General features: G+C 52.4%; 1 protein-coding gene across 10 annotated transcripts; it reads left to right on the top strand.

Annotated features, from left to right (window-relative positions):
* Positions 1–8,890: 8,890 nt before the first annotated feature.
* Positions 8,891–25,348, top strand: LOC104064915 (vasoactive intestinal polypeptide receptor 1). Of its 10 annotated transcripts, XM_054088755.1 has the most exons (14): positions 8,891–8,975; positions 9,223–9,308; positions 15,976–16,090; positions 19,571–19,678; positions 20,396–20,505; positions 20,778–20,875; positions 21,513–21,645; positions 22,124–22,277; positions 22,831–22,891; positions 23,182–23,248; positions 23,357–23,448; positions 23,668–23,797; positions 24,120–24,161; positions 24,556–25,348. In XM_054088755.1, the coding sequence occupies exons 2-14, from the start codon at positions 9,237–9,239 to the stop codon at positions 24,646–24,648; spliced, it is 1,275 nt and encodes a 424-aa protein (XP_053944730.1). In that variant the 5' UTR covers positions 8,891–8,975; positions 9,223–9,236; the 3' UTR covers positions 24,649–25,348. The 10 variants fall into 10 exon arrangements, 9 of the variants coding, with proteins under 9 accessions (XP_053944730.1, XP_053944732.1, XP_053944727.1 ...); XM_054088757.1 differs by lacking the exon at positions 23,668–23,797; XM_054088752.1 differs by having other exon boundaries at positions 24,120–25,348.
* Positions 25,349–25,829: the final 481 nt, after the last annotated feature.

Genomic DNA, 25,829 nt, shown 5'->3' with positions numbered 1-25,829 from the left:
CATCCTGCAAGGAGCTCTGCCCTTAAGGCAAAGCCTCTGGACAACCAGCCTGTAACTCTGCTAGTGTTAGACCAGGGCTGTCGCCCCTAAGCACGGCTGAGGGGGAACAGAGGCAGGGGGCACAATCCAGCACCCAAAATGCATCTTCCCTTACTTTCTCCATCTTCATGGTGAGCAAAGGGGACACTGAATCCTGTGGAACTCCATGCTCCCCCATTTCAGACTGCTGCCACAACCACATCCCCACTAGAAAGGAGCTGCAGAGAAGATCGTGCCAACTTGTGCTGTGCTCTGTGAGGCTGTCAGATCCAGCTGTCCCCACCCTGTTCTCAGCCAGGAGCATCCCAATCCCAGCACCAACCACCAACAGCCCCCCACATTGCCCCAGCACCTGCATCAGGCCATGATAAACCCCTTCATTAACTGCAAGAAGCTCACATTCCCTGTCATCCTCACAGCTTGGAGGGAGCCCTGTGCTTAGGCACAAAGCCAGCAGGCAGGGTAATTGCAGATGCTTAATTAGTGACAGCAGGAAGCTTTCTTAACAAAGCAAATTAATTACAGGCAATGTGCTTCTCTGAGATCTGAAGGGACTAACGAAGACCAGGGCCACCTTGGCTACTATCACCCTCCCCACCCACCCACAGGGACACAGCACAGCTCAGGCCACAGTGTCCTCATGGTTTGGCAGAGACGTGTTGCTCAGCCAGGATAGAATCACAGAATGGTTTGGGTTGGAAGACACCGTAAAGCCCATCAGGTTCCAACCCACCGTTGTGAACAGGGACACCTCCCACTGGATCTGGTTGCTGCAAGCCCCATCCAACCTGGCCTTGAACACCTCCAAGGATGGGGCAGCCACCGCTTTTCTGGGCAACCTGGGCCAGGGCCTCCCCACCCTCACCCATGGCAGAGGTGTTAGAACTGGATGATCACTAAGCTTCCTTCCAACCCAAATCATTCCATGATTCTGTGATTCTGAAACTCCAAGGGGCTGCAGATCCTGGAGCAAGATGGGTTGAGACCACTCAGCTTCTGTGCCCAGAGGGGTGCCACACCATGTCAAAGCAAGACATGAGCATCCAACTCTCCTGAGCAGATCCAGACAGCTCCCTTTGCCCATCCTTTTGGTCCTATGGTCTCTCTGCCTATCCAACATCCCTGACCCTCTCTTGCACATGAGCTGGGGCTGGCCTGAACCTGAAGGACATCATCGCCGATACAGCCAGGCTGCTCATCACCACCTGGTGGATTTGCAAGTTTTGAATCATCATCAACTTGATAAAATCTGCCGGAGAGCAAGAGGCTCTGCATCTGAGAGAGATCAGAGCAAAGGCATGAGGAACACAGCTATGGGATGAGTGAATGGGATGGGGAGGCATCAAGGCTTGTCCCTGTGCCCCTGTGGGGGGAGCTAAGCCAAGCAGCCCTCACTCCCATAAGGCGCATGTGGCACTTAACAATTATGTTGCTTGGCTAAAGCTTTAAAATAACCATATTTTAGCCTTTTCTTATTCGCAAATGTGATTAAACATCTGGTCTGGCTTGCTGAAGGCGACCAGAAAAGGTAATTAGTAGTGCTGGAAGCATCATACTGCCCACCCATTTGGAGAATTGCTGTAGTCCTGGCAGCACTCAGCAGCTTGGCAAGCCTTTGCCTTGGCATCAGGAGGCAGAGCTGGTGTCCTAGGGGTGGCATCACATGGGGAGCACATCAAGGTCAGCTCTAAATCGCACGACATCATGCACAGGGCATCTCAGACTTCCCCCAAGGAGGCAGGACCTGGGGCTGGTCCCATCTCCATTCCCAGGAGCAAGCACTTCTGGAGCTGAGTCCAGGAGAGAAGGAGGCTGGGATGCTCGGTGCCTCCTCAGACCCTGCCTGGCTCTGCACGAGGAGCTGGGACCCGGAGCAGCTGTGCAAGTACAGGTTAATGTCCCAGTCCCCTTTGCTGGATGCCCAAGCTGCGGGGTGGCTGCTGAGGGCAATTCAGCTGCAGAGGAAGCACGACATCTGGCTCCGCATCTCCATCAAAACATCCCCATCTGCTGCAGGTGTGAAATTCCACTGCAAAATGTGTGTAAACATGCTGGAGGGCTGCCTCTGAGATCCTGCCGGCTTTGTGCATGAGACCTGTGAGTCCCTGTTAGCTGGAGCCTGGGTTAAAAAGGGTTTGGGCATCCCTGTGCCCCATGTGCCACATCCCAACGTGTTTACAGCTGCAGGGATGGGCTTCAGGGGCACCCATGAGGCAGCCAGCCCTCCAGTAAGGAAGCCAGCCCAGTCTGGGCGGTGGACAAAGGTGGAGTGGCAAGGAAGAAACAGGCCAGCAGCCAAGCTTTGAAATAGGAGGAGGAAGCACTTGAAGGACTGGCAACTTTTAATGAATCCCATCCATCCTGCCTGGAAACACAGCCACCCTCCACTGCAGGGCTCAGAGGGGCCAGGCTGGGGTCTCCAGACCAATTTTGAGTGTGCCCTTTCCTCTATGTGTTTTTTAAAAAACCTCAATCTTCCCCCCTCTCCCCACAACACTGCACAGCTTCACTCATGGACCAAAAGCCCCCTCATCTCTCCTGCCTGCTCCCCCAGCCCAGATTGCTGCACCTTAGGGGTGCACAAGCTTGGCTGAAGTCGCCCATAGACAATCAGGCTGTCCTCCTGCTTGCACATCTCATGGGCTCTGATGCTGGCAAGTGTCCCATTCCAGTCTCACCGTGGCCAAGGAGCATGTATCACCTTGTCTTTCTTTGGTGATCCTCCCTACACCGCAAGAAATGGAATTTTGGAGGACAAGGAAAGGTGGATTTCAAAAAAACAGCCCCAAACCATTCCCTGGGAGCATCCCTGTGTGGCCAAATCCAGCCGAGACTTCCAGGTTGGTAAACCCACACAAAATTGCATCCTGTGGAGCAAAGCAACAGTTGAAAAGGTGTAGACAGCCCTGTGAGGCTGCGAAGGGTGGAACAGCCCCCCTCCCGCCTGTCCCACACACTGGAAAGGCTGGAAAAAAAAGAAGAGGGTGAAGTTAAGCTAGTTTTAATGCTTAAACCGCTTGACGTTCACCATCATGCACCTTCCTGAACATGTGGGAGTCTGTCAGTGGGGGGGGTCAGGGTTCCAGGAAGCTGTTGGAGAACCATCACCAGCTACTGGGGCACCAAGGGGAAATTGCTTGGCTCAGAACTGAAAGGCAGGAAGGAAAGGAAAAACCCAGGGATCACCCATTCTTGGTTTAATGTAGTGCCCTATTAGTATAGCAGATGGGGAGGAGAGGGGAGAGAAGCTGGTGGTGGGAAGGGGAGCAACGCTGTCCCCAGGGGGAGCAGGGCTGAGAGCCCTGATGGAGGCAGTGGCTTGCACTGACTCCCCTCATACCAGGTGTGCAGCCCTGCAAACCTGAATAAATTGTACGCCTGGCAAATTCCAGCCTCTGGGACGTGTCCCTGTGCAGAAGTGGCCTTTTGGGGGACTGTGGGATCTGCAGGGATCAAGGAGGTGCTTTGCAAAGAGCAGCTTTGCTGCCCCAGTTCCCACCTGAAACCTTAACCTCTCCCCTAGCACGAATCCTCCCAGGTTGCTCATACAGGGATTTGTGCGCAGCTCCTGTTTTGCCTTTATCTCGTCCTGGCCAGAGCACTCTGCATGTTTGATTTCATCTCAAGGAAACCCTGCACAAAACATTTAAGCCCTAGCAAACATAATGCCATGAAAAACCACTTTCTCTCCCCAAACAACCCAACTCTCTGCTAGTCTCAGGTATCTTTCCTCCACCTTCATCAGCTGCCATTTCCCCCAACTGCTCTTCTGGGTTATTATTTCCAGCAATATCGCATCCAAAAGCTGCCATCCACCAATAGAGATCTGGGAAATTCTCCAGCCTGCAGCCAGCCCTGCTCATGAAGCAGGAACAAATCTCTTCAAAACACTTGTTCTGCCCTAAACCAGCCCTGGAGACACCCAAGGGGTGGAGTGTTCCAACGCTGGCTGCTCCACCCCCAGCTTTGGCTCCAGTTGTGTTATTTTCTGCTTGATTAGATTTTGATGTGCATTCCTGATTTCTCCAAGCCCCTCCAAATTATTTCTCTGCCTTTTGTTATAACTCCCAAATTCCCATTATTTGCACATTTAATTACTTGTGCTGATTACCCCTTGCTTTTGGCAGAGCCTGGCTTGCTCTGAACAGGGAGCGGGTATGTCTCACTGGTGCCGATATCGTTCTTGAATGCAGGAAAGATTCAAGGTCGAGGGTAAGGGCTGAGCAGCATAAGGAAACCTGCCAGTGGTGGGACGACAAGGGGAGGCAGGGGACCTGTTGTGAATGTCCTCACATCCCCTATGGCAGCCTGAGGGTGCTCAGCAGATAATTTTACTGCCGTCTCTCACTTTGGAAGCTCTTGAGCCCCTCTCTTTGTGTAAGTCTGGAATTTCTTGTTCTGTAAACTCTCACCTAAATCTCCACCCTACGTCAAACCAAGGCCAGGAAGTCAGCCCCATTTCCTGCTTCAGCAGAGCATTGGCTCCACTAGCAGCATTGGTCCTGAGATAGGATCAATCCTCTAGGGAACGGGAGGGACAGGCACATTCTGCCACCACCTCCTTGGGTGTGAACCCAACGTCTGTACCCTGTAGGTGCACAAGCCAGGAGCTGGGAATCATGCTGCACTGGGCATCTGGAGCAGGGACAATGTGATCCAGCCCTTTGGAAGCATGTGTTGCTCTCCCTGCACAGGAGACCTGTTGCAATGCAAGCAAAGAAAGCTGAGCATCAACAAGCTTTGGCAAATTAGCCAAGAAGCAGAGCAGGGGCACCCAGGGTGTGACAGCCATCCGGCAGACTGGGAACAGCAGGCTGGTGATGCATCAAGCCCGGATGAGCAGCGCTTTGATATGGCCCGGCGACAATGACTCAGTGAGCTTCCCTCTGATAACTGAGGAAGGGCAGCGAGCTGACAGCACATCCCTTGTGCCATTATCCTTCCTTGGAGATAGATTTGAGCCAGGGAGATTCCCAAACTCTGGAAAAACAGGCTGGAGGCAGCGACCTTGCCCAAGACTCATGGAAGATGAAGTAAGCAAAACTGAGGCAACACATCCCCCCATAATTGCTGCTAGCTCTTAAGGGATTTTAAAAAACCAGTCCAGAAACCAGTTTGACCTTTCACATGAAGTAAGAACCCCAGATACCGAGTGGCAGCTCAGCAACCCCTGTCCTCTGTGCTCTGTGTCACATTGTCACAAAGAGCTTGTATCTCTCAGGGAGGCTCTGTGGGTCCACGAGGATGAGGAGATGGAAGCATCTCACTTTGAAAGCTAGTTATGAAAAACTACCGCTTTCCCTTCCAGGAGATCTCATGGTGATGACCGCAGTACCAGGAGAAACTCTTCCAGTATAGAAAGGGGCTCTAGGAAAGCTGGGGAGGTGCTCTTGATCGGGGAGTGCAGGGGCAGGACAAAGGTGAATGGTTTTCAGCTGAATGAGGGAAGATTGAGATGAGATCTTAAGGAAGAAATGTTTTCCTGGGAGGGTGGGGAGGCCCTGGCCCAGGTTGCCCAGTGCAGTGGTGGCTGCCCCATCCCTGGAGGTGTTCAAGGCCAGGTTGGATGGGGCTTGGAGCAACCGGATCCAGTGGGAGGTGTCCCTGCCCATGGCAGGGGGTGGAACTGTATGGGCTTTGAGATCCCTTCCAACCCAAACCATTCTGTGATTCTATGCATCACCCTTCACAGACAGTTTCCTTCCACAGGGTCTGAAATTAAGAAAAAGGCTGTCGACAAGGGCTGGGGACACCCCACTATGTTGCTGCAAGGTAGGCTGGAGGTGACACAATTAGCCCTTGGTAAATGGGCATTCACTACTTGCAAGATTACTGTGAATGACTTCATTTGCTTTGGAAATGGCTGAGTCATTTGTGATTACCCACATGCACCAGCGCAGGCGTTGGATTAATGGGAGTGTCCGTGGCTGGAGGAAAGCCTCCAGGAGCTTCCCTGGGGCTTTGGCACAGACACAGATTCACAGTCACCATTCTCCAATTCCCACGGCCATGTGTGTCTCACCAAAGCAATGTCTATAAGGCAGATCCTCCTTGTCTGTCCCCTCCAGCCAGCCACCACTGTCCCCATTGCTGTCACCATTGCATACCCATATGCTGGTCCAGGTGGGGATCCCAGAGGGGTCTGGATGGTCCTGGGCTGGCCAGGACTTGCAGTGCAGTGTTGGACCTCATTTATTTTCCACTTGCTTCTGCGAAAGATAGCAATGATGCTAATGCCAGCAGGTCACCCAGTGCCAGGGAGGAGGTTCCAGCCACTATCATCTGTCCCAGCTCATCTTCACTGGAGGAAGGGCGGGACCAGCTCATGAAGGCAGAGGTGATTGGGCATCACCTGAGGTGATGGGCTGGGCAAGGGAAGGTCAAAGCCCGTCTTCCAGTGATGCAATGCTTTGCCAACCTGACCTGGCCCTTCCCACCGCAGGGACCAGACCGGGCCACCTCCAAAATTGAGCTGCGCCCCTCCAGCAACCAGCTGGGAATGGGATCCCCTGGTCAATTTGCCAGCAAATAAACCAGCCTTGCAGGGACACATTGGGTGGTTTGGGGCCACCATCACCCCCAAACCAGACCCTGTTCCTCATCATCTCATCCCTCTGCCCCCATATCAGCCAGCAGCAGCTGGAATTTCACCCATGGGGCGATGCAGCCGGCTCGGGCACAGGGTTATTTGCATCAGGTATTGTTTTATTTGGTTTTAATCATAGAATCATAGAATCACCAGGTTGGAAAGGACCCGCTGGATCATCGAGTCCAACCATTCCTAACACTCCCTAAACCATGTCCCTATGCACTTCCTCCACCCGTTCCTTAAACACCTCCAGGGAAGGCGACTCGACCACCTCCCTGGGCAGCCTCTGCCAGTGCCCAATGACCCTTTCCATGAAGCAGCATTTGGTAATGCACCCTGCTGCTGCACGTTGGCAAATTAAATTATTAAGATTGGATAGTTGTATTTCAGTGTAAACAAACTGTAATGAGTACGGCTGGGTCTTGGCAGCCTTTTGTGTCAAAATAGACTTTGCCTGTCTGCATCTCCGAGAGTGGCATTGGTCACTGCTAATAATGTCAAACAAGTGCTTTCAAACATTAAAAAAACTGGTTCTTTTATTTGCGTTATTTTGGGGGTATTTAATTTACATTAAAATTCTTGTTGAGGTCTTTGGTAGAAGAGCAGAGGTGCATTCGTTGGCTTTGAAGTTATCAAGATATATAGGGAAGTTATGGAAGGGGCAGCTAATGAGATCTGCTGTCTCGTTAAGAAATTGTAATGATGTAGGATTGCTAATATTAGCACCATAAATGGTTCACCCTCCTCCCACCCCAGTATAAAGTGCAGTGTGCCCCCTCCCCGCAGCTGTGCCCCTCAGCAAGCACCTTTGGGGCCATTGTCAGTCTCTTCTCAGCAGCGTTGCTCACATCTGAGTTGCTTTAGTGAGGATGATTTTGGGTGGTCCAGGAGTGCAGTGCTGGGTCTGTAATCCAAAAAGGTGATCAGGGATGCTTTCCTTGTGCTCGTAGGTTTCCTCCTCCTTCCCTCTTCTCTGCTGCTTTCTCTGCTTCATCACTAAAAGCATTAAAATGGTGATGTTTGGATCAGAATTCCTCTTGCTAAAGGGACTGGAGATTTCTAGCATTGAGAATTACATACATCTTAGAATCATAGAGTGGTTTGGGTTGGAAGGGACCTCAAAGCCCATTCAGTCCCACCCCCTGCCATGGGCAAGGACACCTCCCACTGGATCCGGTTGCTCCAAGCCCCATCCAACCTGGCCTTTAACCCCTCCAGGGATGGGGCAGCCACCACCGCTCTGGGCAACCTGGGCCATGGCCTCCCCACCCTCACAGCAAAACATTTAATCTTAAGATCTCATCTCGATCTCCCCTCTTTCAGCTGAAAACGGTACCCCTCATCCTATCCCTGTACTCCCTGATCAAGAGCCCTCCCCAGCTTTCCTGGAGCCCCTTTCCATAATGGAAGAGTTTCCCCTGGTACCCCAACATCCTGGTCCACCAATGAGTTTCTCCTGGTCCACCAACATCCACTCTGCTCTGGTTTGGTACTGAGGTCACAGCACCCCGTCTCCTGGTAGCATCAACCCACCAGCATCAGAAGCTGAGCTGTGCCCCAAAACCTCAGCTAAGGTAGAATTATGGTTATTTCACATAGCTAAGCTTGCAGAATTGTGGTGATTTTGCTGCTCTCAGACACCCAGTGCTTATCCTGGGTCTTTCTGGGAATGAGGTGGGTTATGCAAAGGGGGTCTGTGGTGCAGGAGAGGCAGGATGGACCTGGGGATAGGAAGGAACAGTGCTGCTTGCGGTACTTGGGGGGGACAGAGCCTCCTGCGCAGGCAAAGCTTGAAGGAGCATCACTGCCTCACTCCATCTGCACACATGTGTCCAGGCAGGCACACACGTGTCAGGGCACATTTGTGCGCAATCCCAGCGTCACATCTCTTGAGCTCTCTACCTTCCTCTAATCCCATGTCCCACATGCAGCTGGCTAGAGAGCAGCGTAACCCTTGGGTTGCCACCTGCACCCCATCCTGGCTGCACCCCCACTTCCACAGCCTTTAGCCAGCAGTTTTCCAGCTCAGCAGCATTCAAGGAGCATGCAAGAGAGCTCCACACCCCTCTGTGCATCCTGCAGTCCTGATGGGAGCAGAAAAGGGGATCCTGGGAGCCCAGTGGGGGTCAGGCTGGGCACTGCCAGGCTGGGGTGTCCCGTGTCCCCCCACCCTCGGTGCTGCTCTTTGCATCCAACCCTCTGGATAGGGAGGGAGAGCGGAGGGTGGAGCCTGCAATATTACTGGATTCAGGAGCTGTGACATTCAGTCTCACAGAGAAAAGGAGCCCAACAGTACTGGGCAGGGATGGCGAGGCAGGGATAAGAGTGAGAGGACAGCCAGAGCCAGGTGGGCATGGGAAGAGGGTCAGGGACACTTGAGTAGGACCAAGCATCTGCTGCCAGCAAAGGTCCTGGAGGGAGGCAGGAGCAGGATAAGGCCGGGAGGGAGCGGCAAAGTGGGGTTGGGGGAGCAGGGTGCTGGGTCACTCCTTGGAGTCAGGGTCCCGATTGAGGCTCTACACTTGCAAGGCCGTGCAGGAGGAGCTGGGTTGTCCCCAGCCCCTCTGGGACTGAGCAGGGACGTCTGTTGGCAGGGTTGGTTCCAGCTATGGGGGACCCATGGCATTCTCTCAGCACCTGGATGCTGCTGGCCCTGCTGCTCCCACTCCTAATGCTTCAGGTAAGTGTCCCCAGGAAGGACGGGATTGTGGTGGGGAGAGGGTGGGCAATGGGTGTGGGACAACCACTTCGGGGTCTGGGCAGCCCTGGGGAGCAGCATCCCTCTGGTCCTGGTCAGGGATCAGGTCATCTCATCCCATCCCATCCATTCCTACCCCATTCCTATCCCACCCCCATCCCACCCCCATCCCTGTCCTCATCCCTCATGCTGCCTGAAGCAGAGGTGATGCCAAACCACAGCCCTGCGAGCTGCCAGCTCTGCTGCACCCACTTGGGTGCTTTCACAGCAGCTTCTGGGGGAGGATTTGCTGACAGACAGGGCAGGGAGGGAGGCGAGTGATGCTGGGACCCCACTGCCCTTGCTGGGGCTGAGACAGCACTCGAGGGCACCACCAAAGCTCCCAGTGGGTTGAGGTCTAGGGGCTGCTCCAGGGCATTCCCCAGGGAGTGTGACCCCACTCTGCCTTGTCCCAGAGATGGTCCCCTCCATCCTCATGTGATTGTGGAGAAGAGGGCTTCTCTCACATCACTCTCCATGCCTCGAAAACAAACTCCAAGGGCCAGGACCACACACATCTGCAGGTGTGAGGGTTGGGATGAGTGCACAGGTAGCAGGCCATGTTCATGGTGTTTGCCATCCAGGAATGGCTTCCATTGCTGGGTAGACCCATGGGGACACCTGGTGCTGAGCCCCAGCTGAAATGAGTGGCGCGTGGAGTGGTTTTGCTGCTGGATCAATGCAGCCTGGCAAACCCAGCCGCAACTTCTCAAATTGCTCTGACGGCAATGCAGGGGGGTGGAGGACTTGGGTGTGTGAGAGAGGAGTTTCAGCTTGAAATACACCTGCAAAGCCTTTGGGATTTGTCTTAGCACTGCTTTGCTCCCCAAGGTCTTTGCTGACATGGGAGCTTTGAATAATGGAAAGGAAAAGAAAATGAAATGGAATAGAAGGGGGCAAAAGGAGAGGAAAAATGGAAAGGAAAAAGAAAGGAAAAAGAGAAGGGAAGGGAAGGGAAGGGAAGGGAAGGGAAGGGAAGGGAAGGGAAGGGAAGGGAAGGGAAGGGAAGGGAAGGGAAGGGAAGGGAAGGGAAGGGAAGGGAAGGGAAGGGAAGGGAAGGGAAGGGAAGGGAAGGGAAGGGAAGGGAAGGGAAGGGAAGGGAAGGGAAGGGAAGGGAAGGGAAGGGAAGGGAAGGGAAGGGAAGGGAAGGGAAGGGAAGGGAAGGGAAGGGAAGGGAAGGGAAGGGAAGGGAAGGGAAGGGAAGGGAAGGGAAGGAAAAAAAAAAAGGAAACAAGCAGGGTCAGGGGACCGCTGTTGGCTTTGAGGGCTTTCTAAGGTGAGCGATAGCATCAGACCCCTTCCCAGGTGGAGAAACAAAAGCACAGCAAGGAGTTGCCTGCCCCGAAGCAAGCTCTGAGGGGGGCAGCACGCATCACCCCCTCTGCTGCTCCAGTAGCTGTGCCACATTGCCATAAATAAAAAAAGCCAGCTCTTTGCCATTAAAAGGGACTGCAGCACCTCTGTTTGCTCCAGGTCCTTCCCCCTATGATGAAGAAGGTGGCTTTCTCAGTGCTGTGGCCATCCACCTTCACCAAAATCACAAGAAAGCTTCCATCCCTGGTAAAGCCTACGGATTATTACCCTCTCTTAATATTCCAAGTAGACAATAATGATATCTAGAGGAAGAAACTGAGGACTTAAGAGAGACTTCATGGCCCTGGGAAGAATGATGAAGAGCTCCAGGGCACAATTATTGTTTACCTCTACCATTCCAATTACAAGGAATGAGGAGGGAGAGAACAAGAAAAAATCAGATAATTAATACCTGGCTCCAAATCTGGTGTGAGGAGCAAAACTTTGGGTTCTTTGACCACAGACTGGCCTACACACCTCCAGGCTTCCTTTCCAGGGATGGGGCACACTTCTCCCCTAGGGGTGTAAGAATTCTGTCCAAAAATCTAGCAGGGCTCATTAATAGAGCTTTAAACTAGATATGAATGGGAGGGGGATAAAACCAGGCTTGACAGAAAAGAGCTTGGAAATGGCACTCCAGTGCCTGAGAGCTGGTGTACTGGCGGGAACCTCCAGCATGTCACCTCAAGAGTGAGTGGGGGCGAGTACGTCTAGTGACAGAAAAGACGTAAACAGCACTGATGGGTTAGATAATTTAAAGACCAGTCATTTGGGAATGAAGACTATTCCCTTTATGAGTACTGTGGGATTAACAGCCCAACTGAAGTGCATTTACGCCAGTGCATGCAGCATGGGCAATACACAGGAGGAACTGGAAGCTATTGTAGGACAAGGAGGCTATGATGTAATTGCCTTTACAGAAATGTGGTGGGACGACTCATATAACTGGAGTGCTGCTGTGGCGTGATATAAACTCTTCAGGCGGGACAGGAAAGGTAGGAGAGGTAGTGGGGTAGCCTTCTGTGTTAGAGAGTGCTTTGACACCCTTGAGCTTGATAATGGTGATGATCAGATTGAGTGTCTCTGGGTAAAAATCAGAGGAGCCTGATTTTTTTGTGAAAAAGGCAGATATTGTGATGGGAGTCTGTTATAGATCACCTATCCAGGAAGAAGAGACTGATGAGCTTTTTTACAAACAACTGGGAGAAGTCCCAAGATTGCTAGCTGTTGTCCTTGTGGGAGACTTTAACCTACCAGATGTCTGCTGGAAGTAGAGCAGAGAGGAAGAAGTCTAGGAGATTTCTGGAGTGCAAGGAAGACAACTTCCTCACACAACTGGTGAATGAGCTGACAAGGGAAGGCACCCTCCTGGACCTGCTGTTTGTGAACAGAGAAGGCCTTGTGGGGAATGTGATGGTTGAAGGATGCTCAGGGCAAAGCCATCATGAGATAGTAGAATTCTGAGTTCCAGGTGAAGTGGGGGGAGGGGGGGGGGGGAGGGGTAGCAGAACGGCCACCTTTGACTTCCAGAGGGCAGACTTTGGACTGTTCAGAAAGCTGGTTGATAAAGTCCCACGGGAGACAGTCCTTAAGGGCAAAGAAGCCCAAGAGGGCTGGGTACTCTTCAAGAAGGAAATCCTGGCAGCACAAGAGCAAGCTGTCCCTATGTGCCAGAAAATGAGCCGGTGGGGAAAAACAACAGCTTGATTGAGCAGGGAGATCTAAGTGGACATCAAAAAGAAGAGGAGTGTCTACGAGCTTTGGAAGAAGGGACAGGCATCTTGGGAGGACTACAGGGAAGAAGTGAGATCATGCAGAGGAAAACTCAGGAGGGCTAAGGCCCAGCTAGAACTCAGACTGAGAATTCTGTGAAAGATAATAAAAAATCTTTCTACAAATACATCGACAGTAAAAGGAGGACCAGGGAGAATATCCAGTCTTTATTGGATGCAAAGGGAACAACTGTGACAAAGGATGAGGACAAGGCTGAGATACTTAATGCCTTCTTTGCTTCACTCTTCAATAGTAAGGAAAATTTTTCCCTGGGTATACATCCTCACAAGCTAGAGGAGCAGAACAAAGCTCCCATGATCCAAGAGGAGGAGGTTAAAGACTTGCTTGGCCAATTAGACATTCACAAGTCTATGGGGCCGGATGGGATCCACCCAAGGGAATTGAGGGAGCTGGCGGATGTCCTTTCCAAACCCCTATCCATCATCTTCCAGCAGTCCTGGCTGACTGGGGAAGTTCCACTGGACTGGAGGCTGGCTGATGTTGTGCCCATCTACAAGAAGGGTGGCAGGGAGGATCCAGGGAACTACAGACCTCTCAGTCCGACCCCAGTGCGGGGAAAGTAATGGAACAGGTGATCCTGAGTGCTATCATGAAGCACATGCAAGAGAACCGGCTGATCGGGCCAAGTCAACACGGGTTCAGGAAAGGCAATTCCTGCCAAACTAACCTGATCGCCTTCTGTGACAAGGTGACCAGCTTACTGGATGAGCGAAAGGCTGAGGATGTAGTCTTCTTGGACTTCAGTAAAGCCTTTGACACAGTTTCTCACAGCATTCTGCTTCAGAAACTGTCAGCCTCTGGCCTGGACAGGCGCACACTCTCCTGGGTTGAAAACTGGTTGGATGGCCCAGAGAGTGGTGGTCAATGGAGTTAACTCCAGCTGGAGGCCAGTCACAAGTGGAGTTCCTCAGGGCTCAGTACTGGGTCCAGCTCTGTTCTGTGTCTTTATCAATGACCTGGGTGAAGGCATTGAGTGCACCCTCAGCAAGTTCAGATGGCACTAAGCTGGGACAACGTGTGGATCTGCTGGAGGGTAGGGATGCTCCAAAGGGATCCGAACAGGCTGGACTGCTTGGCTGAGACCAATGGCAGGAGGTTTAACAAGGCCAAATGCCGGGTCCTGCACTTGGGGCACAATGACCCTGTGCAGCTACAGACCAGGGGGAGAGTGGCTGGAGAGCTGCCTGGAGGAGAAGGGCCTGGGGGTGTTGATCGACTGACCAGGAGCCAGCAGTGGCCCAGGTGGCCAAGAAGACCAATGGCATCTTGGCTTGGATCAGAAACGGTGTGACCAGCAGGGCCAGGGAGGGGATTCTGCTCCTGGACTCAACACTGGGGAGACCAAACCTCGAATCCTGTGTTTAGTTCTGGGCCCCTCATGACAAGAAGGATGTTGAGGCTCTGGAGCGTGTCTAGAGAAGAGAATGAAGCTGGTGAGGGGCTGGAGAACAAGGGTTACAAGGAGCAGCTGAGAGAGCTGGGGTTGTTTAGCCTGGAGAAGAGGAGGCTGAGGGGAAACCTTATTGCTCTCTACAACTGCCTGAAAGGAGGTTGTAGAGAGATGGGTGCTGGCCTCTTCTCCCAAATGACAGGGGACAGGACAAGGAGGAATGGCCTCAAGCTGCGCCAGGTGAGGACCAGACTGGATATCAGGAAAAAGTTTTTCACATAAAGGATCATTGGGCACTGGCAGAGGCTGCCCAGAGAGGGGCTGGAGTGACCATCCCTGGAGGTATTTAAAAGACAGGTAGACAAGGTGGTGAGGGCCATGGTTTAGTGGCAGATAGGAATGATTGGACTTGATGATCTAAGAGGTCTTTTCCAACCCAGTGATTCTATGATTCCTCTAGGGACTCCTCTAGGGCCATGAAGACCCCTCTAGGGACGCCCAGCACCCCCCAGGACCCCAGTAGAGACCCCTCTAGAGCCCCTAGGACCCCTCTAGGACTCCCAGGATCCAATTTGGGGACCCCACCTGGAGCCCTCTAGAGCCCTCAGGATCACTCTGGAGGCCTCCAGAACCCCTTTAGGGACCCCTCTAGATTCCTCTAGGATCCCCAAGAGCAGGGGAGGTTCAGACTGGATATCAGGAAAAAAATTTTCACAGAAAGGGTCATTGGTAGAGGCTGCCCAGGGAGGTGGTTGAGTCACAGTCCTGGAGGTATTTAAAAGACAGGTAGATGAGGTGCTCAGGGACAAGGTTTAGTGGCAGATAGGAATGATTGGACTCGATCTAAGAGGTCTTTTTCAACCTGGTGATTCTATGATTTTATTATTCTATGAAAATGCAATTTTCAGACTGGCAATTTCCTTGTAGGTCTTGTGTTCAGCAGGAAAAGGGAATGTAATCTCCCGGGGGATGTGAAGGGAGCCCAGAGGAGCAGCTGCGTGGTGGCCAGGACAGGGCAGGGAAGGACCGCACTCATTCAAGCGATGCTTTAACACCTCCAACTTCCCTCCAGTCCTTGGGTCTGCTTACCCATCCTCATCCCTCTATTGCTCCAGTTTTTATATCTCTGTTCACACACCTAAACCCATCCGCAGCCCAATATTGTGTCCTGGCTCAAAACCACTGCTGTACAGGCCCTGTATCTGGATGCTGCAGCACCCATCATAACTCACCATGGGCATGGATGCATGGGAATGGGCATGGATGCATGGGAATGGGCATGGATGTATGTGAATGGGCATGGATGCTTGAGAATGGGCAGGCAAAATTCATGATCTGCTGTCAGTTCAGGCTCGATCTCTCAGATCTCCATTTGAAAGCCAACAGGGCAAACCTCCAAACCGGGAGCTTCAAAACCGAGTAGCCCCTCTTCCTCTGAGCCACAACATCCCTTGCATTTTGGGGAGCTGTGGGGCCATAGTGTTCTCTCTGGTGTCTCAGCACTTCTGCCAGCAAACCCAAAAGATTTAAGGAGCTCAACATGCTCAGAGTGCAGCGTCTGCCCAGAAAGCCAGGGAACAGAACAATCAACTCCAACAACCATTACCGATGCCTCTAATTAAAACATACGAGCCTGAATGTGAGCAAAACTCATGTGAGCAAAAACCAGCTGGCAAGGGAAGGATTAGACATGCCTGAATAGATGGGTGCTTTTTAAATCTCTAATTCCATTATTTCATCTGCTAAGGCTTTGAAGGTGCTCGAATCTGCTCTGCTGATGGGGTCAGTCACTTTGTGTTTAAGCTCTGCATGCAGCTTGCGTTTTGGTGGAGCAGTGCCCTTAAACATCGCATGCTTTCGGAGGGAATTAGAAATAATTACAGCGGTTCTTTATGGTGTTTGCAAGGCAAACAGTAGAAAGTGAAGGAAATGTCAGGGCCCAACAGCACCATTACATAGATGGACTCTCGTGGGGCCGGCTGCCTCAGCAATAGTGAATATTGGCTGGCACCCTGCCTCCTCAGGTCTTTTAATGCCCAGCCTCCTATTGTCTGCCCTTTCTACCCTCCCAAGGTGCAAGCAACACATCCTGACTGCTCTGTCGTCCTCTATTTCCAAAAGCAAGAAGCTGAATGTCTGGAGATTCTGAGGAGTGAAAGCCAAACACCAGCCCCCTTGGGGAGGCAAGGTGGGTGTGAGAAGCCCAGTGGGCACAGGGCTCATCTCCCTCGGGAGGAGGGGAAGGATTTGTTAATGGGATCTTTGGAGGCTAATCCATGATTTGGGGCTGCAGAGTGTACATGGGTGCAGAAAAACGTGTGTTTTGTGCAAAATGGAGAGCAGCACTGAAGTGAAGGCTAAGAAGCATCCTTGAAGGATGCTGCTGCAGGGACAGAGGGGTCTGAGATTGCAGCCGGGGGTACAGGTGGGCTGACAGATGCAAACAATCACAAGGGCTGAGTCCCCACGATTTATGGCACTGTAATGACGGGCTGGTCCATGCCCAAGTGGAGCCTCCTGCTCCTCTCCCATTCCCCCTGCACTGATGCTGTGGGGCCAGGCAGGGCTGCGGGCACACACGATGCAGAGCTCTGGCCATCAGCACATGTACACAGGATGCATCACCGCTTCATGCCTCCTTGCCCTCCTAATTCAGTTTGTTTTAATGCTAAATGTATTTTGATCAAGTTAATTTTTATGTATTTGGGACTTTTAAACCAGTTTACTAATTGAAAACCAGATTTAAAGTGCTGATTTGTACACTTTTTTGTTTAAATTGCATTTCAATTTCCATCCAAAAGCAGCTTGGCTCAAATTCTGGGTGAAAATTGTCACCTAGTGAATCAGAAATGCATCATTCAAGCGATTTCAACAAACACAAATATGAAAATGAAGCCTCTCAATAAATGCATGTGAGGGTGCTTAATTGGTTAATTTTACTGCAGAGAGGTAACGTATCATCCAGCTCAGCACTGAAAAGGCAAGTTGAGTGTAGAAGGTGCATTTTGCAGCTCAGCTTGTGGCAGCCAGAGAAAAGGAATCTCACTGTAGGGAAATAACCCAGAAGCACGAATGCATAATTAAAATCAGTGTTTAATCCCAAGTCTCCTGTTTGGCACCTGCCTCCGCTGCCCACCCAAACTCCATTTATCCCTTCCCCCTTGCTTGCCATTTGCCAACGTGAGGAGGGTCCTGCTGAGAGCATGACATGAAGTGAAAACAGAGGAGAAGCCTCAAATGCTCTGGAGATGGTGGCAACATAGTGTAAAGGAACAGGACAGGGATATTGGGGTCCAGCATCCCGCTGGGGAACCAACCGTGAGGCCCTAATACTGGTTAAATATTGGGTTTGTAATGCTCTTGCTTCAATGTCTGCTCTGGCCCACATTTACATTTACAGAATTTACTACTCTGGAGTAGCTGGGAAGAAATACCTGCTGGTGAGCTGCAAATAGTCTCTTTTAGAAGTAACCACATATCAGCAAGAGCAGCAAGAAACAGGATGGCAGCCCTGGCAGGTCTGCGTAGAATTAACCAGTAGAAATGATGAGCAGGAACGCCCCATCAGAGTGCATTTTGAGGGAACAAAATACTCTTTTTAGCCATGTCAAGAAGATCACAAAGATAATGTTGATGTTGGGATGAGCCCTCTGCTGGGAAAATTGGAATGAAACAGGTAGCTCTGGCTCAATCCAAACCAAACACCTCGGGCTGGCTGGGAGCCTGAGGACAGGGGACAGTGTGAGGATGTGGTGGCCTCTGGAGACCAACAGTATGTGGACATTGACAGCACAGCTCCTGCCGGTGAGGTCTGCAATGAGACATATTGCTAGTTCCTTTGCTCATTGGGTTTTCTTCCCTGTTCACCCAGAAATTGCCTCCATCTTCTCTTGTCCATGGGAGAGAAGTTCCAGTTTTGCACAACTCTGAGAAATGCGACTTTTTTTGGATGCTACAGCAGCCCAGGAGAGGGGAAACAGAGTGGGAAGGAGGATTTAAAACTTCTTGCTCCATTCGTAATGGATGGGTGACTTTAATTCCTGGGAATGCACTGCAACGCTGCATGACTCTCAGCTCAAATTCTGTGCCTGGTGCTGCTCCTCTGGCTCTGTACTGAGTGGTCCCACAGCACTCATCGTGCTGGACAAACTTGTCCATATGGCAAGAGATGCATATATGGAGCAGAACAGCTCTGCTGTAGAAATATCTAGATATTTTGCTCAGACCCCAAGAAATGAATCACAGAATCATGGAATGATTTGAGTTGGAAGGGACCTCAGAGCCCACCCAGTCCCACCCCCTGCCATGGGCAGGAACACCTCCCACTGGATCTGGTTGCTCCGAGCCCCATCCAACCTGGCCTGGAACCCCTCCAGGGATGGGGCAGCCACCACTGCTCTGGGCAACCTGGGCCAGGGCCTCCCCACCCTCACAGGAAAACTTTCTCCCTAAGATCCCTCCTCAGTCTCCTCTCTTTCAGATTCAAACCATTCACTCTCATCCTGTCCCTGCACTCCCTGATCAAGAACCCCTCCCCAGCCTTCCCGGAGCCCCTTTCCATACTGGAAGGTATTGGAAGAGCTCTCAGCAATGGTTCCAACAGCTGTGCTGAGTTCACTTACCTTCCAGAGCAGAAATTAAGACATACCTTGACATTGCAATGACAGCCCTGCAAATCCCTCATGAAAAGCCTGGCCAGGTACCTACAGACCACTCCACTGAAAGCAGAAAGAACTAATTAGACTTGTCTGAGTCTACATTCCCTAGGTGGGAATAGATGTGCCTCCAGGTTAATAATGCATATTTACACTGAGGAGAGGTGGCCTGAAGTGCAGTGGCTATGTCTCATCCTGGTGTGCTGCAGCACTAATTCTCCAAGGCCCCACGTCTGCTTGGTTGTGCTTGTTTCCAAGGCAATTGGAGAGTCACTTAAAGATAAACTTAGTGCTAGGCGAGAATCATAGAATCATAGAATGGTTTTGGTTGGAAGGGACATCAAAACCCATCCAGTTCCACCCCCTGCCATGGGCAGGGACAACTCCCACCAGATCTCTGGTTGCTCCAAGTGCCATCCAACCTGGCCTTGAACACTTTCAGGGATGGGGCAGCCACCACTTCTCTGGGTAACCTGGGCCAAGGCCTTACCCCCTTCACAGGAAAATATTTCTTCCTAAGATCTCACCTAAGAGAGAAGTAAAATGTGTTTAACTGATTGCTCTCCAGCAAGTTTCACTGTGCTTTCTCCTGTCCTCCTCCTCTGGGCTGGAGAGACATCCCAAGCTGGGCTCCCACAGATGCTGGCTGCAGAAATACAGTGCAAACCTGAATTATTTTAGATGCCACCATGAAAGTCACAGACCTTCCCGGAACTTCACCATTCCCTCCACCCCTCCCAGGAGCTCTGTCTGATGTAGACCCAGGAAATTACAGGTCCTGTCTCAGCGTGGGGCTAAAAGGAGAGCTCAGCACTGGGGGATCTCATTCCCAATACTGGAGCAGCAATGCTCCTAATTCCTGTGAGGGCACGTCATGGCTCCATAGATCGAGTGACAGCTGGGCACTCTCTGCTCTCCTATTACAGCTGTGGGCTGTGCCTGGAGACTGGAGGGTTGTGTGTGCCTCCAGTATGTCCCTTCCCAGCGGCACTAACCGTCCTGTCCCTCCCCAGGCTGCCTGACCGAGTGGGATGGAGTGAGCTGCTGGTCGGCTGTGCCGGTTGGTGAGTCCCGAGCAGTCACCTGCCCTGACATCCTCCACATCTTCAAGAAGTCCAAAGGTGCAGTGTTTTGAATCCAACCCAGACCGCTTATCCCCTGTGATGCACCCAGCCCTCCCTGTCTGGGACCTTTGTGCCACCCCAGACCTTCGCATCTGGTCCCCCAGCTACTACCTTGTCCAAAACTTGGCATATATTGCAATCAAGTAGGCAAAAGCAGAAATGCAGGGTGCTGCCATGGCAGGAAACCCCACAGACCCTTCCATCACCCAGTACCATGCATCCTCTGTGGGCAAAGCCCTTGGAGATGTCATCCTCAAGCTGGGTGGCACCAGGACAGCCCCTCAGCTGCTCAGTGCTTTCCTTCCCCCACCAGCACATCAACCTGATCATAGAAACATAAAATCACTAGGTCGGAAAAGACCTTTGAGATCATCAAGTCAAAACATCCCTGCCCACTACTAAACCATCCCTGAGCACCTCATCTACCTGGATTTAAATGCTTCCAGGGATGGGGACTCCACCACCTCCCTGGGCAGCCTCTGTCAGTGCCTGAGAACCATTTCCATGAAGGCATTTTTCCTGATATCCAAGGATGGGAGGGATGGGACAGCCAGGCCATGTGGGCACAATGCTGTTGTCACAGCCGGGATGCTGGTGCTAGGATTTAGGCACTGTCCCAGACAGCAGGATGCTGTCCCCAGGCGGGACATGTTGAGGATGCTGATGCAGAGGCGATGCTCATGGCTCTCAAGAGGTCCCTTCTTGTTGCTGCAGCACTGATCCGGAGGAACTGCACCGAGTTGGGATGGAGCTTGCCCAGCCCCCCCTACTACAATGCCTGCGAGCTGGAGGCCGTTGGCAGTGCTAGCGACACTGAGGCCAAGGCAAGTGGGTCCCCTGGGGGCTGTGGGCATCCTCCTAGTATCACTCTGCCCCACGTCAACCCATGCCATGGGGTAATGAAAAACAAAGATGTTTTGGGGATCTCTCGTAGGCATCGCCCTCATTGCTGGGCAGCCTGGAGGGGTCTCAGCTTGGCTGGGCACAAGCCCAGCCTGGGCAAGGGTTGTGGCATCATCTTGTCACCTCCCTGCCCACCATGGACCAGCACCTCCCAGCCCATGCTGCCTCACTTTACTGGTGCTTTCCCTTCCAGAGAGGCTATTTTATTACCATAAAGGTGCTTTACACTTGCGGCTACTCCACGTCCTTGGCAGCCCTGTTCTTGGCCATCGGCATCTTCTCCTGCTTCAGGTAGGGCTTGGTGCTGGCTGCTCCTTGGGCTGGAGCTGGAGGAAAGCAGGGTAAATCATGAGCAGGGTAAATCACCTCCCAGAGCAGCCAGGTCTATCCTTCCCTGCCAACACGGATAACGAGGGAGGTAGGAGATGAACTGCAGCATTGTTCTTTCCTGCTGACACAAGGACTTTAAACCTTGCTGTGCTGCAGAAGGGTGCTCTCTGGAGGTGGCTGGAGGACCCTGTGCATCTTGTCCCTGGGCAGCAGCTTTGAGCACAGCACAGCCCAACGCTGCCCTTCATGATTTCAGAGCAAGAAAGCCCCTTCCAAGGCTTCCTGCTTGACCATCCCTACCTAACACATGGTCCCCTAGGCTGGGGTCCATTCCACCCAATGAATCACAGAATCATGGAGTCATTAAGGTTGGAAAAGACCTCTAAGCTCATCCAGTCCAACCGCCTACCCAACATCACTGTGGCCCAAAGTGCCACTTTGTGCCATATGTATTTTGAACCCCTCTGGGAAAGGAAACTCCACCACTTCCCTGGGCAGATTGTTCCTATGTTTGACCAAAGTGGGTATTGAAGGAGGAGCTTCTCTGCCCACCTACTCCCTCTGCTCCTTCCTGGGCGCAGTTGTCTTCCTCTCATAGGAAGCTGCATTGCACCAGGAATTCTATCCACATCCACTTCTTCTGCTCCTTCATACTGCGTGGGGCTGCTGTGTTCATCAAGGATGCTGTCCTCTTCTCGGATGAGTCTGTCGACCACTGCATGATGTCAACGGTGAGGTGCTGAGCCCTGGCACAGTGCAGGAGCAAGTACCATGTGCTGAGCTGCTTTTGTAGCAGATTTAACACTGCAAAGAGGAGGGAGAGAGAGGCTGAGAGCATGGGGAGGGAAGGCTGGCTTGCATGGACCTCAGAAAGTTCATGAGAGCATCTCTGCATGATTCCTGTCTGCAAAGAGCATGTTCTGCCCTCAAAGCTCTCCCTGGTCTCTGAGAGAGTCTCGCAGTGGGAGTAAAGCTCTGCCCAACCCCAGCAGAACAGGCAAACAGACCTTGCACTGGTGGAGGCACAGATTTGGCATTGTCAATAGGAACAGAAACCCCTGTGTGCAGCCCAGATGCAGCACGGTGGACACCAGCAGACACAGGGTCTCCTCAAGTGACTGGATAGGGGAGTGGGCCATTCCCTGTGCCCCAGGACACAGTTGACTCCAACCAGCACTGCTGAGCCTTTCCCCTTCCTGATCCTCACAGGCGAACTGCAAAGCAGCCATCGCCTTCTTCCAGTACTCAGTCCTGGCCAACTTCTACTGGCTGCTGGTGGAGGGTATGTATCTGCAGACCCTGCTGCTGCTCACCTTCACCTCTGACAAGAAGTACATCTGGTGGTACATCCTCATTGGCTGGGGTGAGTATGAGGCCTCCCAGCACATCAGCTCCCCTCCAGTGGGCTCCCATTGACGCAGTTTAGGGGGTTTGCCTGGACTTGCTTCTCCAAGATCTTCCTGGCTAACGGTCTGTAGACATGGTGCTCCTCATGGCTGCTCTCAGCACGTCCCCTACTCCAGCTTCGCTATGCTCACTAACACTGACCAAAGAACCTCCTTGGCATCTGCTGCTGACCCATACTGAATATGGTATGGGTGGAACAGAGACAGATCGTTCTTCCCACCTCCACCTGGGGCTGGAAACACCCATCCTGGGTGCCCAGGTTACATGTAAGAGCACAGAGAGGGGCAAGAGGGTGGCCAGGAGGTGACACATAGACAGGCACCTCGCTTCAGCGGGCACCACCTCCTTTAGAAACCTGGACAAGGGGGAAAGGCTGTCACCTTCCTGCGACCTCCAGAGCCCCAGACCTGACCCAGGCACATGGTTTTGAGGAGAAGGGATGGAGGGGATGTACAGGGCCTCCAGAGACACGGGTGACTCTGCATTCCCACCCTGTCCTGTCCTTGCAGGAGTCCCCATGCTGACCGTCTGTGTGTGGGTGGTCACCAGGCTGCAGTATGACAACCACGGGTAAGAGCAGCCATCCCTCATCTTTCTCTAGGTCAGCTTGGCCACTTGTGCCCCAAGCACACCCAGGGAATGGAGGTTCACCTCACACCTGCTCAGGAGGTTCAGGAGGGGATAAGTGGGGCAGCTTTATTTCAAATACTATTTCTGTTTTCTGGTGGAGCCCGTGCTATGGCAGGACCCATCACCAGAAGTGCTGTGCATCCGGGACAGGGGCGTGGCGAAGGTCGCAGGGCAAGACTCAAGCTAAAAGGGTGCAAGTAGGAGGTAGAGCCATTTCTTCTCTCCCATAGGTGCTGGGATGACTACACCAGCCCTTACTGGTGGGTAATCAAGGCTCCCATCCTCTTGGCCATATTTGTGAGTATGTCCCCTCAGCATCTTAGCTCCAGAGCTGGGGGTCCCATATGGACAGGGGAACCCAACCAGGGATCTGTGAAGAGCCTAAGACACAGCTTCCCATGGCAGGTGAACTTCCTCATCTTTCTCAATGTCATCAGGATGTTAGCACAGAAGATCCGGTTCCCAGACATCAGCAAAAACTACAAGCAGCAATACATGTAAGGGCAAGCTTGGGCAAGCGGGACCTCCCCTCAGCCCCAGAACAGCAGTGACCCTTTCCTGGCAGAGGAGAACCTCCTGGTAGAGGAGCCTCCAAGACCTCCCTTTCAGAGAAAACCTGTTTTGGGTTAAGACCTAGCTCTTGGGAAGGCTTGTCTCCAAGGCAGCAGAACCATTGCCTGCATCCTGGCTCCCACTCATGGCACCACTCTCTGCAGGAGGCTGACGAAGTCCACACTGCTCCTTATCCCTCTCTTTGGGGTCCACTACATGGTGTTTGCACTCTTCCCTGAGCACATTGGTGTGGATGTCCGGCTTTACTTCGAGCTGGTCCTCGGTTCCTACCAGGTACAGACTAAGGTAGATGGGTGGGCATCTACACCACATGTACCCATCCTGTCCCATCCCAAGATTACACCAGGAGATCCTGGGACATGCTGCTGGGGCTCTGCACTCTTTCGGGAGAGGACTGTGTCCCAGGCACCCCTCAAACACCTGGGACAAAGCACAAGGATTGTGGTGGTGTTAACAACTTGCACTGATCACATACCCCTACTGTCCACGGGATGGGGTAAGAGGTGTGGGAGGACCCCAGATGCAGGCAGGAGGTGAACACAGAGGCATCCAGCCTATTTCATCAGGTGAAATTTGCTCTTTCCGTTCTTTTCAGGGGTTCCTGGTGGCCCTGCTCTACTGCTTCCTGAATGGAGAGGTGTGTGTGTGTGTCCCAAAACCAACCTCTGGGCATCACAGCCACAAGTGGGCAAAGACATCCCCAAGTGTGCACCCCGATGTGCACCACACACAACCATGCATGTGTGCACCCCTGGGCATACAGACACCCTCAAGGGTGTGCCCTGATGAGTGCTGCATGCACACAACCATGCATGTGTGCATCCCTGGGCATGGAGATACCCTCAAGAGCACACCCCGATGAGTGCTGCGTGCACACAACATGTGTGTGTGAACCCCTGGACACACACACATGGATGGGGTTCCCCACCCTCTTGCACTCCAAATCCCTTGTCAAGCCCAGAGCACAGCTCCGGCCCCTCTGCTGGGTGCTTCTGGGTGCCCCAGGGTGGCAGTTTGTGGTGTCGGTTCAGGTCCAGGTTGAGATCAAGAGGAACTGGAGAAAGTGGCAGTCATCCATGGAGAGCAACATATTCAACCTGGCAACCCAAGACTTCACAGCATGATGAGGAAGGTGTTCGGGGGGGGAAATATCTCCCCAGGGACCGCGTGGTGGTGCAGCTCCATGGCTACAGTCCCCAAAGCACGACAGGAAGGATGTTGTAGGTTCTGGCTCTGGCATCCTCAGAAAATGGTGTGAACGGCTGTTGGGAGAGGCTCTGGGTGGTGACATACATGATGATGTCGCCCCTGCCCAAAACTCTCTTCATTGTTTGGTCAGTGTTTTCAGTAAAAGAAAGTTCTTCCACCTATTCTGGTCCAGGACTGGCAGGAAACACAAATCTCATTCACAAAGGACATCTGGAATTTTTTATTTGGGATTGGAATGAAAACTCAAGTGGCCTCAATGTTAAGAGGATTTGTTTTCCCCTTTTTCCTTGGTTTACAGACCCATTTCCTTATCGGAATATGCCCAGACAGAGCCCCCAGAAGCCATTTCTGGTGGGAGAAGCAAAGACAGAGACAGACAAAAACCTGACAGCTCTCTACTCAGATCCACCTGATCACCCAATCCTTTTTCCTTTCTCCCCCGTCTGTTGCTTCCACCACCCTCAGTGTCAGGGAAGATGGTCCATCACCCTTGCTATGCCAGCTCAGAGGGGCTCTGTCCCTCCCCAGAGGCTTTCACCAGAGGGATGGGGTGCTTGGCAAGCAGCATGGCTCACCCATCTTCACTGGGGAACTGTTTGTCTGGAACTAATAAGATTTTTGCAAATAAATTCTTCTGAAATCCAGCATCGCTTTGCAGAGGTTTGATTTGCTTTACAAACCTGAAGAACTCGCTGTCAAGCTTGCTAGAGGGTGAAAACCCTGCAAATAACTGCCTGTAAATACCCCCACCGGAGAAATATCTACTTTTTCTCTGCCTAGTGAAGCAACCAGGCTCTGGACACAGCCATGGAGAGGGGGTGGAGGAGGAAGGCAAAGGAGAGCACAAAACGAGTATGAAACAGGCTGTCCCAGATGTGCTGGGGTACCTTCCAGGATTGGAGTTGTCACTGCACATGCCATAGCCTGCCCCATTTCACACTCATACACATCTTTTACCCTCCCTGGGGAGAGCTCCTGTCTCAGCAGGTACTCTCTCCAGGAGCGAGAAAGGCCCCAAATGCCCTTTCCCCAAAAACTCCTGGCCTCTCCCACCCGACACTGTGTTTCCCAAGACCCGAGCCACACAATCTCCTCT

This window comes from Cuculus canorus, chromosome 25, assembly GCF_017976375.1.
Source record: "Cuculus canorus isolate bCucCan1 chromosome 25, bCucCan1.pri, whole genome shotgun sequence".
NCBI classification, from domain to species: Eukaryota; Metazoa; Chordata; class Aves; order Cuculiformes; family Cuculidae; genus Cuculus; species Cuculus canorus.
The sequence above is the reverse complement of the archived record's forward strand: the minus strand, read 5'-3'. Positions and strand labels throughout refer to the sequence as shown.

Excerpts from the sequence above, each read along its gene's own strand:
- LOC104064915 (XM_054088749.1), top strand. The coding sequence starts at position 9,237 with ATGGGGGACCCATGGCATTCTCTCAGCACCTGGATGCTGCTGGCCCTG. Across the intron at positions 9,309-15,975 it reads TCCCACTCCTAATGCTTCAG|GTGCAAGCAACACATCCTGA; the intron begins GTAAGTGTCCCC and ends TACCCTCCCAAG. Across the intron at positions 20,876-21,512 it reads GGCATCTTCTCCTGCTTCAG|GAAGCTGCATTGCACCAGGA; the intron begins GTAGGGCTTGGT and ends TTCCTCTCATAG.